Source organism: Mytilus trossulus, chromosome 14 (assembly GCF_036588685.1).
Source record: "Mytilus trossulus isolate FHL-02 chromosome 14, PNRI_Mtr1.1.1.hap1, whole genome shotgun sequence".
Taxonomy (NCBI): Eukaryota; Metazoa; Mollusca; class Bivalvia; order Mytilida; family Mytilidae; genus Mytilus; species Mytilus trossulus.
In genome coordinates, this window is record NC_086386.1 from 47289977 (window position 1) to 47311229 (window position 21253).

General features: G+C 31.2%; 2 protein-coding genes across 2 annotated transcripts in view; both read right to left on the bottom strand.

The window, feature by feature from the left end:
* The window catches only part of LOC134695628 (cubilin-like), a 39970-nt gene extending 38608 nt beyond the window's left edge, over positions 1-1362 (bottom strand). Inside the window, exon 1 of the mRNA XM_063556941.1 lies at positions 1338-1362. The gene's annotated coding sequence lies outside the window, so the exon portion shown is untranslated. The remainder of the gene's footprint in view (positions 1-1337) is intronic.
* A 5276-nt stretch (positions 1363-6638) lies between these two features.
* Positions 6639-10964, bottom strand: LOC134697325 (type-2 ice-structuring protein-like). Its single transcript, XM_063559532.1, has 3 exons — positions 10700-10964; positions 8113-8301; positions 6639-7161 (listed from the first exon to the last, which is right to left on the bottom strand). The coding sequence occupies exons 1-3, from the start codon at positions 10941-10943 to the stop codon at positions 6926-6928; spliced, it is 669 nt and encodes a 222-aa protein (XP_063415602.1). The 5' UTR covers positions 10944-10964; the 3' UTR covers positions 6639-6925.
* Between the last annotated feature and the right edge of the window lie 10289 nt (positions 10965-21253).

Here is a 21253-nt window from a genome sequence, read left to right on the forward strand (position 1 = left end):
TATTTGTCAACAATTTTTGAACTTTGGTATGTTGAAAAAAAATTCCAGCGCTATTAGGTGCTGTTGAAGCCATTTTGATATGAAATTGCATGCGAATTTAACATGTTTTTGTACAATATTTCATCAATCATGTTAATAGATATCTCAAACCAAAATCAAAAATTAATTTCTATCCAGAAAAAAAATTAAAAACTTGTTGTTTATCAAAAACATGATAAATGTTCCTGTAAAACTTTGAATTTGAGTAAAAACTATAAAAAAAAAACTATTTGAGAAGGACTCTTGTGTGAAATAGATTCAGAGTAAATTGATTCTGCGTACTTTCATAATGAGTCTTATTGATAAAATTGTATACTCATATATGTCATTTTCTATAAAATGCTGTTCTTTTTGGGCTCTAAAACTATAAATATTCTTCCATGGTTAGTTAAAATAGACCGTCTTATAGAAAGATTTTAAAGAGAGTTCGTATAAAATTTTGTTGCAAAGGGTACTTTTTTCTTTCTTTTTATATATATAGGGAATAATGTAAGAGGACTTTGTGTGGGTTTCTTTTCAAAGAGTACATTCCATTACTATTTTAAACTAATATTTCAACCAAAAAAGAATATTCTTCGATACTTATTTTTTCTATATATTAGACAACAAGGAATGACCTTTAAGTGTATATATTTGTTATATAAACATTCAGAAATATTACTTATTATAACAGAATGTTAAATCAGTCTTTACTAAATCATATTTAGTAATTGAAATTATAAAAGAAAAAAATACTATTCCATATTAATTTCCTATAGTAATTGTTTGTTTAATACAGTAACACTACTGGTATGGGATAAGTTTGTCCGCAAGTGAGACTGATTAATCAGTGAGTAGATAAGGTTAACTATAAATAGAACAATCAGATAATCTAAACCTATGCTATTGAATTGCACTACCAAATGAGATATTTCAATAAAATAAAGCAAATTATGAGATCATTTGTTACAGACTGATCAAGCAAATACAACCAAAAAGAGCTATCACATGATCATTAGACATGTTAGACTAGTCCAAATAATTATGAGTTTTGCAAGGCCATTTCTCTGGGACACCTATCTCAGATAAAAGTTGAAATAGCCGTCATACTTATTTGGACTATCATTAGCCTAAGGCTAAACTGCAGATATCCAGTGCAAACCCGATATCAGATTTTGAACAAATTTTACAGGGTAATTAATGATTATCACAATGAAATAAGTTGTGCATCAATTAGAAAACTATTCAACAAGAAAACTGCTATATTAGACATAACATGACAAAATGTTCCTATAAAGATACAGCTGATACAAACTTACTCTTTTTTTTTTTATAAGACGCACTTTCACTTTCGACCGGAAGTTTTAATTGTAACTGCCATAACCATGATGACGGATATGATAGAATATCCGGGATATCAATTCAAAGACCAAAAAAAAAAAAAAAAGAGTTTTTTTTGGCACTATGTTATAAAAATTTAAAGCCAGGTAACCTGTAGAATGGCCACTCTAATTTGACCTTATGTTTTTGCTATTTATACCAGAGACATATTGTATTATATGTCTCTGTTTATACAATTAATTGTTTATTTCGAGTTTCTGTTTCTGAAGACCTGTTGGTGACCTTCTGCTGTTCACGTTCTGTTCTATGGTCGGGCTGGCTTTGACACATTACCCATTTCCATTTTCTGTTTTATTTTGTCATGAATTATAATAATAATAATAGAAGTTTCAAATTAATTCAATCATTCAATTCAAAGATTTATTTATAGTCAACATGTTACATAACAAATATTTATTAGCTCTCTGAGCTTTTTATTCACCGACAAATCAGACATTTACATGATAATCATACACAATTCAAATATTAAAACATAAAAGACAAAGAACATACATTTCATGCACTGCACTGATTTAAATACTGTATATTATACATATGCATATATGCATGAGCTAAATGTAACATAAAAACTAAATCTTAATGTTTATTAGACTTTTGAATTGAATAAAAGATGTTTCAGTTCCAAAGTGGTTTAGCAACTCCTTCCATAGTTTGGCAGCAGAATATCTGAAAGATTTCAACCCATATACCTTGTTGTTCTTACGTCAGGTATTTCAGCGATATTTGGTATCTGAAAGAATATTTTGTTTGTTCAATATTTACAAGATCATAGAGGTATACTGGATTTTCATGATTGACTGTTTTGAAGACCATGATTCTTAGGCGTATTACTTTAAATGATGGCATTTTTTTTTTAAAAGTAAGTCTTCTTATGTGCTTTTGTGATCCTGGTAAATGAAGCGAACTGCTCTTTCTTATTATTATCATATTGATGGTTTAGGAGGCGACTTTCCTGCTCTTTCTTGTACTTTTTTTTCAATTTTTGTAGTGTTGGCCTCGCTGCAGAAATGTCAGGACAATGAGCAGAAATTAAGGTTTGACATAATAAAGGCCGGAGTGATATATTGTTAGTTTTCCAAGTTTGTTCAAGTATTTACCAAGTCTTTTTAAGACATTTAGTTGTCTGGATGCTTTTTCTGAAGTAATATTCAGTAATTATCACAAATCCTTTAATACTCTACTCTAGTAATGAACTTCTAGTAATATAAGTTTCATTGGCACGAAGAATAAAATATGACAGAATTTGCTCATTACGGAATAAAGTGTAAAACATATTTGTTCCAGCAGGAACAAATAGTATGGCAATCGGTTTTTAAATAAAGTTTCCAGGCGGAACAAATATATGTATATATATGACATCATGGTTTTTGACCAGTTTCATATTTTCGGGTTCACGATAACCTTTCATGTGTTTTGTATTACTAATAATATTGGTGGTTCTTTCAGTTTAGTATCTAAATGACAGCATATAATAAATATTCATGTTAGTTTTGAAACTGTCGAACATTATATTTCATATTTAATTTATATTTTGAGCACATCAGTGTCCTTATGTGAATGTAAATAAAAAATAAAAATAATTTGACTGCATGGTAGAGAGTTCAACAGGTCAGCAACAATTGAGAAAAGTTATAAGCAAATAATTTAATTTTGGATGCAACGCGTATTTCGATTGGCTGACGTTATTTTGTTATCAGCCCACAGACATAATGTAGTCATGTGACCGTGACGTCGGCAACGTTTTTTTCATTGTTTTCTACGATTTAAAATGAAATTCAGAATTAAATTATAAGAAATGAGTGTAATATTGTTTCTGTCTATTCGAAATAACATTAAAAATGTGGTGCACACTGTAAAATAACCCGCTAATCGCGTTAGTCAGTGTGCACCAATTTTTTTTATGCTATTTCTTCATAGACAGAAAAAATATTACAGTCATTCCTTAAATAATTTAAAGTGAATTTATAGTTGAATACCCTCATTTATCCCCCCCTTTTTTTTAAAGCATTTAAAATTACAAACATTGGTATGAACCGTGATAGTTAGTTTTCTTTGTCTTTACTGATTAAAATTTTGTGTATTTAGTCATATTTAAAAATGTAATTAACTGTATTAACAAAAGATGGATGTTTTGGAAACTGGTTAGGACAAAGGCAAGAATCCAAACATTGTTTTACAGGGGATATCAGCCACCATGAATCCATAAAACGTTCACAGTATCAAAAGAAAAGATAGGAAAACAAATTGAATTCAAACCCCAGAACACTCCCTGGGTCCACCAACGGGACCTGTGATATCTATCTTCCGGACGTCAGACCATTATAGGATTAGACACTCATGAAGATACATGGGTTTATAGGTAATGGCATATCATTTATATATACAAAACTTACTCATTACTTGGAGTAGCAGATTTGTGTTAAAAAACAAAATTAAGAATTCCAACTAGAAGATACAAAATAGCAAAGAAACCTATTTATTGAAAGCAGCAAAAACGACAAATAACAAGTTTGCTTAGTTTGTTAAAAATGCAATAGCAAGAGTTTATTTTTTAAAAATTTTCGTTGACGTCACTTCCAGCGACCTTGACCATATTGAGACTCATGTTTCAATCGCTCACTTGTATGACAGTCGCTTACAATTCCATTATATTAATAACTATGTGTGGATAGAACAAACAGACATGACATGTAAAATATCAAACAGAGTGTTAAACTATTAACTATTTTGTTAACTATTTTAGTTTGAGCGTCACTGATGAGTCTTATGTAGACGAAACGCGCGTCTGGCGTTCTAAATTATAATCCTGATACCTTTGATAACTATTTACATCACTGGGTCGATGTCACTGCTGGTGGACGTTTCGTCCCCGAGGGTATCACCAGCTCAGTAGTCAGCACTTCGGTGTTGACACGCATATCAATAATGTGGTCATTTCTATTAATTTTCTGATAACAAAACTTTTTATTTTTCGAAAAACTAAGTATTTTCTTATTCCAGGCATATATTACCTCAACCGTATTTAGCATTATATTTTGGAATTTTGGATTCTCAATGCTCTATAACATTGTACTTGTTTGGCTTTTATAACTGTTTTGATATGAGCGTCACCGATGAGTCTTATGTAGACGAAACGCGCGTCTGGCGTACTAAATTATAATCCTTTGAAGAATAATTACAGCAGTCAACATTGTGTTATAATTTTAAACACAATAAAATAAACAAACCAGTCAACAAAGAAAAACAAAAACAAAAAAACATATAGAAAAGGGACATTAGGAAAGACAAAAGACAAGAGTAAAACAAATTACCATGTTTGCACTATAACACAATGACGGGATGCACAAGTACCAAACCACGTCTAATGGATACCACCACAAACAAACTGAACAGTAAAAGTAATAATGTACAAAGACAAACAAGAGAACACTATATATCTTTTTGAGATGCAAAAAAACGTCAGTATCTAGAATTTATACTTCAAGACCATAGTGTAATATCTGCGAAGTAATACAAAATATGTAACAAAAAGATCTTGATATCTTCCGATGAATTTAGTTTTTAGAAAAAAGGACGAGACGTTCTTTGATATATCCCTGCTCAGACAATTGTGACGTTTTACAAAGTTTGAGTAGAGCTGCAAGCTCTTGAATACGGAATGAGTTGGGAAATAGTTACCCAATATGCAGGTGAAGTTGGTATATTGCTACAATTGGTGGGGAAATTGATAATTTCAAAATCAAAATCGTTTGGTTTCCTTGTCATAAATTATGGTACAGAGATGACCGCTGATAACAAATTCGGGATATGAGACAGATGAAGCAGTGTCTGTTGTTCCTTTAATGTCTAGTTCTGGAGGATATATTAATGGAACCCAATCAGAAAAAAATGGATAGTTAATGAAAAGAACATCATCAATATATCATAATAAGAAATTTAATGACCTGGCTTCTATAATCTTCTTGTTTTTGAAAAGTGACTGAAGGAACCCCGACTCGAATGGACATAAGAAAAGGTCGACAAGGAGAGGTGCACAGTTAGGAATGCCGACAATTTAAAAAAAAATCTGCCTTCAAATTCAACAAATATGTTGTCAATACGAAACCACAGAATACTGATCAGTACCCGCTGTGAAGCATGTTTTACCTTATTATTCTGTATTAACAAAGTATGCCGTATTATCACGATGTAATAAATATCGCGTATGCTACCATTTTATGTTGAAAAACATTGTGGATTATTTCTTTTAAAAGATTTACAACTTCACATTGGGATGGCGGTATACAGGTTTGAAAAATCAAAAGTTTTGATAAAACTACTTTTACAGAAAGATTCAAAATTATGCAGACGTTCTTTAGAACTTTTTAGAATACACATATGATTAATACCACTTCGCGAGTAAACTGTTTCACAGTATTCCTCTTTCGCTCAGGACGATATCTTTGTAAATCTGGTGAATGATTCTTTTGTCGGACATGCAGGTGAGCCGGTATTGTATTGTTGTTTATATTTTTTTTAAGCCCAAGGTATCCAGTACAGACAAAATGTTAATTAAAGCCATGAAGGACTTATGACTATTCACGTCACCAAAAATAAGTCACTTTTTGTAACGTTAATTCAATCGTGCAACTTGCAGTTTATATTTCGTTTATGGTGGGTGGACTTGCTATGCTGTCATAAATTCATGAGAAGTGTCCGTTGATATTCCACAGTTTACATGTTTTAATGTACTTAATATAGTATTCATTTATGCATTTCTCTGTGCTGATTGTTTCTACATTTGTTTGTACTGTATTCCTGTTACATAAAGTGTTGGCTTTTGAGCGATTTACTAGTATTTTAAAATTGCCATATTAGTGTGAGGTTTTGATAGCCATAAAACCAGGTTCAACCCACCCTTTAATCCTAAAACGTCCTGTACCAATACAGTAATATGACAGTCGTTACAGTCCATGTCTATGTATGTTTACGATTTATTTTGTTGAATTTCATTGTATCGATCGTTCTGTTATTTTCATTTTATAGTTGATGTGTTTATCCCAGTTTTAGTTTGTTATGACTTTTGAACTAAACTACACTACTGTTGCCACTATTTTATTTTCGATTACCTTCTCGGAGAAACTGAATGGTTATAAATTGATAACAGTATCGTTATATTTTTCATTGAAAATTATCATAAGAATTTTCGTTTGACTCTTAAAAAGTTAGCAAGAAGCGAATATATTTTCATGTCTGTTCTATTCATGTGATTTTTACATCGACTTACAGCGGAATGTTTTGATTATTTTTGCATCATAAAGCCATTCACGTTCCAAATTTTATGCAGATAACTGCATTGTATCTTACATTGAGTTACGTTAAACTTGCTTTAATGTCGCATAAATCCTTTGACATACTAAAAAAAACTCCACCAAGTGACAATAGAAAAACTCAATTCACAATAATAAACGTTTTACGTACGAAAAGGTTACACTACAATAAATCAAATGGTCTATAGAAAGACACTTTATCTTATTTCACATACATAACTACACGTTTTCGATTCAGAGGTAGGGTAGTCATGCCACAGTAAATCTGTTGCACTGACATCTATACCAAGATTTCTAGGTTGGATTCCACCATTTGGTTGTCCAGCCTCCCAGTTTGTGTACCCAAAGGGTGTTCCATCATCGTATGTCCAAACACCAGGTGTGACATAATTGCTTCCTTGCACACACACATACGCCGTGTCAAGTAAACCAGCTGAAATAGTTATATTTCATTATTATCTCACTGTATATACATTAGAAAGTGAAATACCAAGATTAATTCTATGAAAAACATCAGAAATAACCTAAATTGGCTATACTTTTTGGACCTTTTGTACTATAGCTCTTCATCTTTTATATAAGCTTTGGATTTCAAATATTTTGGCCACGAGCATTACTGAAGAGACATGTATTGTCGAAATGCGCATCTGGTGCAAGACAATTGGTACCGTTAATTTTATTACTACCACTGGGTAGATGCCTCTGCTGGTGGACTATTAGTCCCCGAGGGTATCACCAGCCCAGTAGCCCGTACTTCGGTACTGGCATGTAAATACGGATTTTTTGTGTTATTAAAATTTGCTGTTACAAAATATTAGAAATTATTATAAATATTTTGGCCACGAGCATCACTGAAGAGACATGTATTGTCGAAATGCGCATCTGGTGCAAGAAAATTGGTACCGTTAATTTAATTTATTTGATAACAATAATTATATAATAAAAAATATCTAATTTTATTCAATAACAATCATCAGAAATATCTGGATAAATTCAAAACAAACATCGGATATATCTAAATTTATTCAAAGACACACATCAGAAATACCTAGATTGATTTAATCACAAAAATCAAATATATCTTGATTGACCCAATGGCACACATCATAAATACCTAAATAATTTCAATTGCAATTATCAACCTTTTTCTTTTATCCAATATTATCAAGAACTTGTTTACCGATACAAGCTAGAGGTTTAGCTATCTATAAAACAGGTTACTCCACTATTTACTGGAAAAGGAAATGCTTGTACCAAGTCAGGAATATGGCAGTTGTGTTTAGGTTGTTGGATATATTTTAGCATTTGGTATTGTCATTTGTTAAAGGACTTTCTGTTTCAAATTTCATTGAAGCTCGGTATTTTTTGTTATTTTACTTTTTACCCAGAGCGTGTTCCATATAGGCTTGTTTCTCAGCTGAGTCTACACGGATCAGTTCAGATCCTTTGGCATAGCACTTGCTCACGATATCTATAGCTGGATCTTGCATGTTCATATGTGTTCCGTCTTCAATTCTGTAGCACAGATCTAATGGTCTGTAGTATAAAAAGTTTGACGGACACCTTCCAGTTACTTGAAAAATAAGATAATTGTATAAAAGTAAAGCGTTACTCATCTATCATTTATATCTGTTTTCTATATATGAGATACGAACACATATAATAATCATTCTCTAAATAAAAGCCTTGCCTTGGAACACAATTAACCTTAATCATGACCTGTATGTTTATGTGTAGTTACAAGATATCCGATATAGAGTTTTAATAAATCATAAACTTCCAACAAGATTACTATGCAGAGCTTGTGAAAATCTGAATAAACTAAAACTCTATAAGTTTATACCAAAAAACAATTTTAGTTAAATGGACGGATTAGAGCGTGTTTGTGACATGAATATCAATAATAAGGTCATTTTTATAAATTCCTGTTTACAAAACATATAATTTTTCGAAAAACTAAGGATTTTCTTATCCCAGGCATAGATTACCTTAGCCGTATTTGGCACAACTTTTGGAATTTTTGATCCTCAATGCTCTCCAACTTTGTACTTGTTTGGTTTTATAAATATTTTGATTTGAGCGTCACTGATGAGTCTTATGTAGACGAAACGCGCGTCTGGCGTACTAAATTATAATCCTGGTACTTTTGATAACTATTGGGAACAAACAATTAAAAGCAATGAAATGAACACGTGTTTTGTACGTACACAAACTCACTGGAGAATGACTCGGAAGAATAATAGTTTATAAGAGATTTAAAGAAAGTCTCGCTACCTACTGATTTCACAAACTTAGACATGGAAAAGTAAGAGGTCGTCTTCTAAAAACATAACATTTGAAAGTAAAAGTTGACATGAACTGTTAAACAAGATTTTACTCAATAATTCATTTAATCAAATAAGGTCCAACACAGGTTTCCATAATTTGTCTTTCTGTTTGTTCCGGTGCCTCCCTTAACAGGTTCCAGTGAATTTATAAATTGCTTTTGCCATCAATATCATGTTTGATAAGAATTCTATATTTTTTTTATTTAAGCAAGTAATTTCGACACTTGCGTTTTTTTCCCCCATTGTTTTTCAGATATTTAAATGCAAAGCTCAACTGTTAGGCACGATGATTGGTTGATAAAATTATCTTATGTTATCAGCAGATATTCTTTCGGCTTATCTACAAAAATCACCTTCCACGTCAAAATGTCTGAAAGTCCTTTTAAATGTTGAAAATGCCAATCACAGGCTTTGTGCGGTCCACTTCGTGGCAAAAATCCTAAATATAAGTTTGAAATTAGATAGTAAAAATGTTTCTGGGAATATTTTCCACCAAAACTGCGGCTGATTATTGAGACAAAATTTAAAACTGGACCATCATAGCCTGTGATTGAATGACTGATATCGTCAAAAACTTATTAGCCCATCCTAACTAAACTTATAGAAATTTCCATGGGTTGCCATTTTCCTAAAGTTTGTTTAATGGCCCTCAAAAGGCAGCCAGAGTGAGCCATTATAGCCTCTAATTTGTTGGCAAAATTTTCAAATATTTTGATCAGCACTGGTTATCTGTTCCCGCATTTCACATCCATTGGTCAACATACAATAACTCTATTTTTGTATCTGTGGAACATGATAAAATGTCTATTAGAATCCGATTTTTTCTATTTGTACGCTATGGCATTTAAGTTAAAGAATTATCCAAAAATGCTTATCAAGATTCGATTAAAAAATTGCTGCCTATTGCTGGCGGATAGATACTAATCTTTGACAACGGAAAATGGATTTAGTTGCACAATCTTGCCTTTTTACTCAAGCGTGCCGTATAATTTAAGTTTGAGACGAGCCCTTACGTTTTTCTTGTCAATATTGGTGTCAACAGTCCGAACCGAGACTTTCCGTACATGCCCATTTAGAAAGCATGTTGATTAAACCAGACAATTACCGCATTAAAATTGATCACTATTAATGTCGGGATGACAGAAAGACACAAGTTAACCCGGAACCTTACTTTATTAAAAGATATAAATGTCTGAATGACTGAAAGACACAGTCGCGTTGTTTAAGTTGTAAGACTCAAAGATAACACTGATGTATAAAAGACTTTTTTTGAATATTTGAGAGAAACAAAATCTCTTGAATCTTCCACGGTTGACGAATAACAAAATATGTATTTTGTCCTAATATCGGGGAAAATAATGAGAAAACTGAATTATCAAGGATTGTACTGTAAAAGGGTGTTTCATAGCTTTTCTAGATAAGAAAATTTAATGACGAAGCAATGATTTATAAATTCAAATCACAATGTTTGCAAATTGACCTTCAAATTCATTAGACTGTACAAACAAATTGTACAACACTATCAACTCTCCAATATTCATTTAATTTTGAAATTGAAATAGTATTAAATATAAATTGAAGTTAAAACATAATTCATTCAATTTTAAATATTATGTTATATTAGCTTTGATGGAAAGTACTTACAATCAGCAATTTGATACACCTCCCATCCTATTTCTATTCCAGTCGGGGACTTACAATGAAATGTCTTTGAATGAAGAATACACTGTTCATTAACATTTTTGAAAAATAATGTAAGACACGTGTTTGTCCGTAGACATAACATAAAACATTGTAATAAAGTAATGTTAAATGCAAGACCTACATTAGCCTCGACTTGGTAGGTGTTTTTCAGACTTTCGATACTTATTCCACCTAGATATTCCATTCCTAGTTCAAAGGATGCAATAATAAGTATAACGTGCCGGAAACTTGAATCTAATTTGTATATTCTTTGTTCTTGGGTTTAAACTAATAATTAGTATACATACAACAAGATCAACAAGATTCAAATAATTCCGATGGGAAACGTCATGTGTTTTCATTTTAATCAATCAAATATATTATAATTTAGTATCTGAAAACCATATTTGTGGCATTTCAAGCTTCCTTAAGTTCAAGTTTTGTTTGCACAATAATTTTTCTTATTTGTATTTTATTTAAACGTTTCAAACAACGTTCATTAGTATATATAACAACAGAGAAATTGAAAAGAACAGCAACAATTTAAGTTCAAATGATATTGAGAATTCAATTAAACAATAAAAAAAATGTATTTTAAAATATTAACATGCACTTGTTATGATGATTTATATCGAAATTAATTTCTTAATCACTAATACTTAAAAAAAGATTTTTGTTTCTTTCAAACACTTATAACAGTAGAATAAAGAAACAGATTTTAGCAATCATAGGTTTAATTTCGTCATAAGATAAACAACATCACTTGTAAATCAATAAATCAATTTCATTTATTAAAAGAATAAGAATGTGAACCACCACGAATAGAATGAAAGTTTCCTATCCATATCAACACACACAACAGATACAGTGAGCTACACAGCCAGAAAAAAGTGACAAACATTGATTACTAATGTTAATAAAGTGTAAAAAAAAATAACCATTGCCGAAAAAAGACAAATATCTGTACCAAAAAAATACAAAAATGGATATGTAATGACGGCAAATAAAACATATATGTCTCGCGTAATCACAACAGTAATGTAAACCAAAACCCAATTGTGTCCGTAAATCTCTCTGAGACACGACCTTAAATTTAACTTATAATTAAGAGCTTTTGGTTAGTTTTGTTTCATTCATATGCTCAAACTAAACAAAAAAAGTAAAATTCTACTGAAATTCCATATGAGAGGATCTATATTATATACTTATAAAAGCTTTTCAAAATTCTATATTTTTCCAGAAATTTAAAAGTTATTCGGTGCTTTATAATACTTTTGAAGGCATTTGTATAAATCATTGAAATTTGCATCTAAAGATACAAAAGAAGATGTGATATGATTGTCAATAAGACTACTCTCCACAAGAGCTATCGTTTTCCAAAATCAACCAATTTTTATCCAAAAGATATTTTTTTATGATAGATACATGTATTCCGCTGACGTTTATTTCTTGAAGAATAATTTAGAATTATATCAAAATATTGTTTGATTTTAAAGTACATGCATTTGGATGAGATGTTAAAAGTTTAAGATTCAAAGATTTGAAAATATTTTGCCGTGTTGGGAAACAAAATCAGAGGAAATGGCGAAATCCATTTTTATCTTAATATTGTGCGATTAACATGATTTGCTTTCAGATGAAATAAAGGTAATATAATTTACCTTCAAAATACATTTTCCATAATTGTAACGTATTTAAAAATCAAAATCGTTTGGGATAAAAGAGAAGAGAAGGATACCGAAAGAACCATTCACACTCATTTTGGGAAAAGAACGAGAACTAAAGACAAACAACAGTATACACAATACAACATAATAAATAGAGAATGAGGTACACGAACATAAACTGAATTTCAAAGATATAACATGATTACTAATTACAAATGCTCTTAATCTCAACCCTCTGCTTTTTAAAATGCCAATCAGCGAGCGTACTAACAAAAACATACTAAATTATGAAACAAACTGTGAAACGCAGTAAAAAAAGGGTGAAGAAAAATACATCGAATTATAAAAGAGGGACGAAAGATACCAAAGGGACAGTCATGTTCATGTATTATTTGCACACATTTTAAGTATAAAACTTAATCTTGATTGCGTGAAAATTTGATGCAGCTAACATATGAAATGTCATATGAGTGTTAGACATCAGCATATTGACCGAAACGTATTGTAATGGGTTAATCTTGTTGGTAACTTAAGGATGTATTCTTCTGACTTTTCAGTCTCATTCAGTCTCGCTGAAATCTCGTTCTTGATTTATTTCCAAAATATGTGATACAAGTGGGTAATATCAATGAATTTTTTAAATATTATAATCAAACATAACTCTGTGAAAAATTGTGTATTTACAATGAATGGTTTTTGAGTAATCCAGTTTTCAAATTTTACGACCAATCAAGTCAGTATTTTTAGCCCAAATTTTAAGAAAATGGATAGGGATACAAAAAATGATTTTACAAGAATCATGTACATCTCATATCATTTTGATCTTTTCAAATTTCTATGATATGTATTTTTATATCAGTTATAACAAAAAAGTTGAAATAATATGCATTTTGTTCTTGAAACTGAGAAAAATCACAAAAATACAAAATTGACAGCATGGTAAATTTTACTAAAAAAAGCGTCAAAAGATGATAAAACTTTATATATTAACACCTACCTATAGTTTTTTTAAGTAAAATTTATTCAGATTGGTCCACTTCATCTTTATAGAAAGTATAAAAAAAAGTTTAATTGTGGAACTGTGACTTTTTCACGATAATAGTCCAAAAATAGGTAAAAATCGATGAAAAATAGGAATATCATCAAAATGGGGCATTTTCAATGGGCTGAAGCAAAAAAATAAGTGCACCACCATTTGATTTTTTCTTCACCAATTATTTTGTTATAGTCTTATAAACCCAAAAAGTAGTTTAAGAAAAAAAGTTTAATTCTAAAAATTTTTGGCTCCTCAGAGGTAGACATCCTTAAGTTTAAAGGCTCCGAATCAATTGGTGATGATACACAGAGAATATGCAAGGCGAGTAATGTAATTTTTAAAAAGATTAACAACAAAGGCTATACTTTTTTTATTTTTACATTATAGATAAATTTTGCTGGTGGACGTTTCGTCCCCGAGGATATCACCAGCTCAGTAGACAGCACGCTAGTGTTGACATGAATATTAATTATACAGAAAATACACGAAGAACATACATGACAGACAGCAACCAAAGACATCCACCGAATAGAGGGCGCCTGATTTATTACAACCTAATACATAATGTGGTGGGATAAGTCTTCTTGTGTCCCCTCAGCGCTCACCAAATAAGTTGTTATCTATTGTTCAGCTTGATTCATCATGATTCATTCGCCTTTAGGATATATCCATGGGTTACTTTATAAAACAGTGTTTACTCTTGAAAATATTTCTAAAGGACGATTAAAAGTAAGTTTGAAGAGCCATCCCAAGTCAATAATGTCTCTTTGACACATTGCCCATTTCCATTCTCAATTTTATACTTTATTATGTATATATATATATTTGCAATAAAAATGTAGCACTGTATAAACTTTATTTGATAATCATCGACTAATCCTAACTTGACACACAATTGTATATAAATAAGGATGCTATCTAAAAACTAATCATTACACTATCTATCTTATATATGAATTAATTCATCAAGCTGAGCATATCCTATTCCTTTATTTCATTTTCTATGATCAAAGCAATTGAATCTTGTATCTATTTATATTAAAGATTTGATAGTGATTGAATTTTTTTTTCAATGAATATTTAATCCGGAAGTGGATTAAATTTGTTTAAATTAAACATATTATTATGTCTAGATTACAGGATCTTTATTTTGTAAATAATGATCCATCCTCAATCAAATATATAATGTAATACAATTTTACTCAAATTTAATTCATGATTAATATCATCAACATAACTCTATATTTTTTAATGAATAGCTGCTACCATTTATTGAACTAGTTGGTTCAATTGCCATTTGATTAAGGACTTTTCGTTTAGAATTTTCATCGGAGATCAGTATTTTGGTGATTTTCCTTTCACTTTTCTTTTGTAAGAAAATATTCATTGGATGACAGAGACGAAATTTGTCATTCAAAATCCTAAAATGCAAATGTAATGATGAAAAAGACTACAACTACAATGTTAATATTTTTTGATTTTACAAAATTGTCTCATTACTTTTATTGATACATTTGCTGGTAATTTACTGTGTTTGATAACAAAAAATGTTAACATTAGTATTTTTTTGACACTCAGTATCTTGCTGTCCGGTTTGAGCCAAAGCTCCGTGTTGCAGATCGTACTTTGACCTTTAAAGATTTACTTTTACAAATTATGACTTCAATGGAGAGTTGTCTCATTAGCACTCAAACCACATTTTCTTATTTCTAATCATAAGTTGAAAACAAAATGAAGTCAACTTATTTAAGTTACAAGAGAAAACAATATTTATTTTATTCATAATCATGAACTTTTATTAAAATAACTCTTTTTGCATGGGAAAACAGAGAGAAATGAAACATAAAAAGAAGTCTTATTGTGTACTTCAATTTAATACATTTCAACTTATAAACAATTCAATTTCTGATAAAAGATAACTTTAATACTATTTATAACACATATAAGGTTTCATTTATACTACCCAAAACATGACAATATTTTGATTGAAGAGATAACTGTATGCGAATATAGCTGTAACGAATATGAAAATAAATATTTACCAGTCAGACAACTATTTCGTAGAAGTCATATAGCTACGGTGTAAACATTACAAGTATTTCTAGAGCTTTCAAAATTTATTATTCGTTTTGCCTATTAAACGTTTCGATTCAATTCCTACTAACTAGTTTCATGTAGGTGAAATGCATACCAAATTATTATCGACTCCTAGGAGTCGATATTAGAATTGAACGATAAACAGTCAGTGCGTGAATATTTCTTGCTACCTGATTGGAAGATATTACGAGACGTGAATAATCAAAGTTTATTGATTGGTTTGGACAATACAAACCAAGTAAATGTCATTCAATCCCGTAGAGTATCGGATTTGTCCTCTCTATTTTAGCAATTAGATTTTGCCTGGTCATTAATCATGCATATTCATGATATTGGTACACAGGTAACTTTATCTATAAATAGTCGAATCTTCGGGAGTTTCGTAAACAACAACATTAAACGATATATACTACTTCATAATGTGTGACCTCACGTGTCTGGTAAAATTTGTTAATTGATGCACGTGGCTATATATATGTTCTAGTAAATGAATTAATCTACAAAGCGAGAGCACTTTCCATTTTCATCAGCTAAGAGTCAACTATAGCCCTTTTTGAAAGGCTAATGCTAGTAAGACATATCTTTGATTAGTTTTAAATGTGAGACCATCAACGATGAACAAAACCGATCCAATATATTAAGATATAGAAGGCCCTTTTTAACAAAATATAAAGCAAGACAAAAGCAAATAATAATCTTCCGACTTAAATTAGTAGTCATGATATTTAGCGAAAAACATTTATACTAAATTGCAAAAAACGACAACCACTGCACTAAATGATCACTTGAGTCTTGGGAGAGGATAATTACTCTCGCTTTGGACAAATGAATAAACAGTACATTTAATTCATGCTCTCTTTTCACAAATATAACTACATGTAGTTGTAAGCTCATTTGGAAAGTTCATATCATGCCAATACAGAGAGGAGTTGTATGTAACTGCCATAACAATGATTATAGGTTTGTCGTCATCATCTGGTTGAGAACTGTCCCAGTTAAAGTACACCATATCAGTACCATCATCAAAGGTCATCCTGTCACGAACAACAAAGTTCTTGCCTTGGATACATATCCAATCTCTTGTCACACCATCTGTAATTTCAAATTAAAAGACTGACTTAATTGAGTTTTCGTTTGTTGTTAGGTCTTAAAGTACTCAACCGACTTTTCGCTTATTCACTTTTTCTTGAAGTATGTATTCAAAATAGTGATGTTGTCTACCGTTTCAGTCATGTATTATAATTTCTTTTATTTGTCTTTGTATAGTTTTGACCTTTATTTTTTGTCTATTTTTGGTAGAATCTGTTCGGCGTGAATTTTGATGAAAATTGGACGAAGATCACAATTTCGGGTGACATTTTATGATACTACAGATACAGTTAAGTCCGCCTCATATCTTGACTGACATCGGTCGAAGAAGGGTCGGTTGAAACAACACTTACGACTAAAGAGATGATTTCAGCTTTCTAATTGTGAACTTTCCATTTCTAAGTAGCAACACTCCAGCAGCACCTGCACACGGGGTATATATCTCCCAATTGATACGATATTCCCGTGCTTGCATTTTCTATCATGATTTTCTTGATAGAGGGTTGCTGCATACAAGGAATTAAGCTATTAAACCAAAAGTTCCAAATGGTGAAGTTGAAAGCATTCCTTCATAAATTTTACGGACGCCATCACGAGTTGGTTGACCGTTATGGAATAACCGTTTCACAAATGACATCGGATATTTTCCTTAAGTCGTAACTACAATCCCCTTACCTTTCATGCATGTGACTTACCGACTATTTACCGGATTTGTTATCACATAAACAACACATATGGAGCAGGATCTGCTTACCCTTCCGGAGAACCTGAGATCACCTCTAGTTTTTGGTGGGGTTCTTGTTGTTTATTTATTAGTTTCCTATGTTGTGTCATGTGTACTATTTTTTGTCTGTTTGTCTTTTTCATTTTTAGCCATGGCGTTTTCAGTTTATTTTCGATTTATTAGTTTGACTGTTTCCTTTGGTATCTTTCGTCCCTTTTTTGTCTTTGAACAAAATCTTTTAAATCATCTAAAAATCTTAACTGATATTCGTTTTGGCATTTGAATAATACAAAGCTGTTTCATCCCATCAAATACAAATTGATAAAACATGCACACACTATACTGGTATTTGTAAATTTAGATGTTTATAGCTTGGAAATGATACAATTTTGGTCATAAAAAGCGCAATAGTAGAATATATGCTCAACTCAACATTTTCTTTCGGAAAATTAGATTGGTTTTGTTTAAATAATTCCTTTTGATATGTTCACTTCACTATAATGGTCCTGTGAAATTAATAATAATAATTAATTAAAGATCATATCGAAAAGCCAAACTATTCTTTCCCCACGACATTCTGTATGTGCCTATCCCAAAACAGGAGCCTGTTATCTAGTGGTAATCGTTTGTTGCTAAATATCCTATCTGTTTTCGTTCATTGTTTTGTACATTAACCAGCTTGTTAGTTTTGATCGTTTAAATTGTTTAATATATACGGGGCCTTTTATAGCCGACTATGCGGTATTAGTTCTGCTCAATTTTTAAATTCGTACGGTGTCCTGTAGTCGTCAACGTCTATTTCATTCGGTGTCTAGTTAAGAGATGTTCATTTACGATTATACTGCATCTTCGTATTTTTATACATGCACGTAAAAAAGTTACATCTTCCTTGATTTTATCTAAAATATGCAAAAATAAATGTAACATGCAACGGTATATTATATATCCATTGAAGTGTTTATTTATAAACTATTCCCCAAACGTGCGTTTTCTGGGTCTACCTTCGTCTTGAACGCTCAAACCAAAATATTTAAAAAAGCCAATATAATAACGTGTATATAACAGTATTACAATAATGCTATTTATCCATTACCTAATATATGTTCCACATATGTTTGCTTGTACGACGAGTCAATCCGTATAAGCTCCGATTGAAAAGCAACACACTTATCGAAGGTTAAAACGTTATTATCTGTTCCATGTTCAATTCTATAGCATAAATCCAGTTGTCTGTAGTATGCAAAATTGTCTGGACATCTACCACTCACTTTAAAGAAAAAACTTCTGTTTATTAATATTTCAAACGTTCAAAGAAACCAATAGATGCTATCGTAAAACACCGGATAACAAGAGATAAATTGAGCCAATAAAGCATTATCCTTTAAATTACGGTGATTATTAGGACCTTTTGTTTTTCTTCTGCCGTCTGAGATGATTTTTTGTTTTATAACATATCGAATGGGTTTTTGGCCAATGATGTTGTACAGTAGTGGGGGTTTCAAAACTCACCCTGTGTGATCGAACACTTATTTTATAGGAGTTATCTCCCCGCGTTCCTTTTTCTTGTTATCGCTATATCTCTAAAGTTGTTAAAGGTTTTAACAAACTGTTTTCCCCAAATTGTTCGTCTGCTCTTAAGAATGATCTAGTTATTTTAACTGAATTGATCGGAAGACATCTTATGGGAGTTATTTCCCTTTGAAAATTAAAGATAGGCGATATACTTGATTAATTCATACGTTAGAAGTTGTTGTAAATTACTTTACTTTCTTTTATTATAGACGTTGTCGTATAATTGGTGAACGTCTGAACGTCGTTTACCGCGGTAATTACGTAACTGTATGTTCGACGTCACTACTTAGCGACGATATTGTATTCCTACATGTAGTTTAGATAAAGATTACGTTCTATGAAGACATTCTTCATTGTTTCTTTAGAAAATGTGTCAAATAAGTTGTAGAGGCTTACAGTAAAATTGAGAATGGAAATGGGGAATGTGTCAAAGAGACAACAACCCGATCATATAGCAGACAGCAGCAAAAGGTCTCCAAGCAGCGAGAAATTCCTGCATGCGGAAGCGTCCTTCAGCTGGTCCCTAAATATGCCAAACAAATATATATACTAGTTCAGTGATAAAGAACGCTATTCTAAACTCCAAATTGTACACAAAAAAAATAAAAGTTAGAAATAATTCAAAACTAACAAAGGCCAGAGGCTACTGACTTGGGACAGGCGTAAAAATGCGGCTGGTTTAAACTTGTTTGTGAGATCTCAACCCTCCGATTCACCTCTTGTCAGTGCTGAAAAGTAAACGCATAACAATACGCACATTGAAATTCAGTTCAAGAGAAGTCCGATTCTGATGTCAGAAGATGTAACCAAAGAAAATAAACAAAATGACAATAATACATAAATAACAACAGACTACTCACAGATAACTGACATGCCAGCTCCAGACTTCAATTAAACTGATTGAAAGATTATGATGTCATCATATGAATATCAGGCACAATCCTCCCCGTGAGGGGTTTAGTATCATACCATCATAACATATAGGATAAGAACATAACCCTGTCATGGCAAAAACTTGTTTTTAAATAAATGTTTTTAGTTCCGATACAAAGAACCGATATGTGAATCAATATTAACGCCAAAATATGCAATTACAAATGACCTTAGTCTTTTGATATGAAGTTATTTGTCCATTTTCAAGAAATTGAGGTCAAGGACAAAGGCCAAGGACATTTTCTAAATTTTGAATTGTGCTTGTTATCGTTATTCAAAAGAAACTGTAACAGTTAATGATATGATGAGTTTGCCAAATAACTGTTTACAATAGGGCACAATTTCAACCTATTAATGTCGAAGTTTTCTCCCCTTATGTATTTGAAATCAGTATTTCTCCACAACCACAAAAGTGATTGACCTGGGGTCTTTTGATTTGAGATCACTGACCTATGAACTTTTTTTAGTTACAATTTCAACTTGTTATGGCGTTTAAGATATATAACAGTTGTTACCCTTTTTAATGATAAATCAGTGAACAGTAAAATTCAAATCTATTTTAATCACAGTAATATGTGCTTAAAGTAGATTGGGTGTCTTTCGTCATCTAAGATTGTAAATAACAGTTAACCTAAGGTCCAGATTTTCAATGAAATAAGGAAAATTTTGTAGAGGAATGCAGACAACTAAAAGAAATTGTCATTTAAAAGAACAAATTTATAAGATATTAACTTATAAATATTAATATTTTAAAAAGCGTTTATTATTTTTGCTTGATATTTAATGTTTTAAAACTCTAGAAGCAGTTTCTGAGGGAATATAGATGAAATTTTGCTTTGAATATTTCAGCCGGAAAAAAACGTGCGTTGACCGATTTTTTTTCATATTCGCAAGGCATTTTCTTAAAACAATTTTCTCAGGTATAATCCACACACATTGTGTCATTTTGTCACAACCTGTAGCTTGAGAAAATGCACGTTGCCCCATCCTTATTGTTATGTTTCGGAAGCAAATCAAAATATAAACAACGTTTTTTGCAAGTATGAACACATTCTATCATTTCTAATATTCATACTCCAAAACCACCCAATTCGTTTTTATTTTGAAAAAATAAATAAAATTTAACCTTACTTTTGACATATATTAAATGTTTATATAGAAAAGGCAATTTGCAAAGCTAAATCTTTGATCTGAAGTATACTTACAATCTTGAATTTGATAGGCTTCCCATCCAACTCCAGATTCTGTTGGTTGTTTGTAGTAAAATGTCTTAGAGTGGAGGATACAAAGATTTGTGTCATTTTTGAAAAACAATGTCAAACACATTTTGTTACGTAGACAGAACCAAACACATTGAAGTAAGCTGAGTGTTTGTATTAGTCCTACATTCCCCTCTG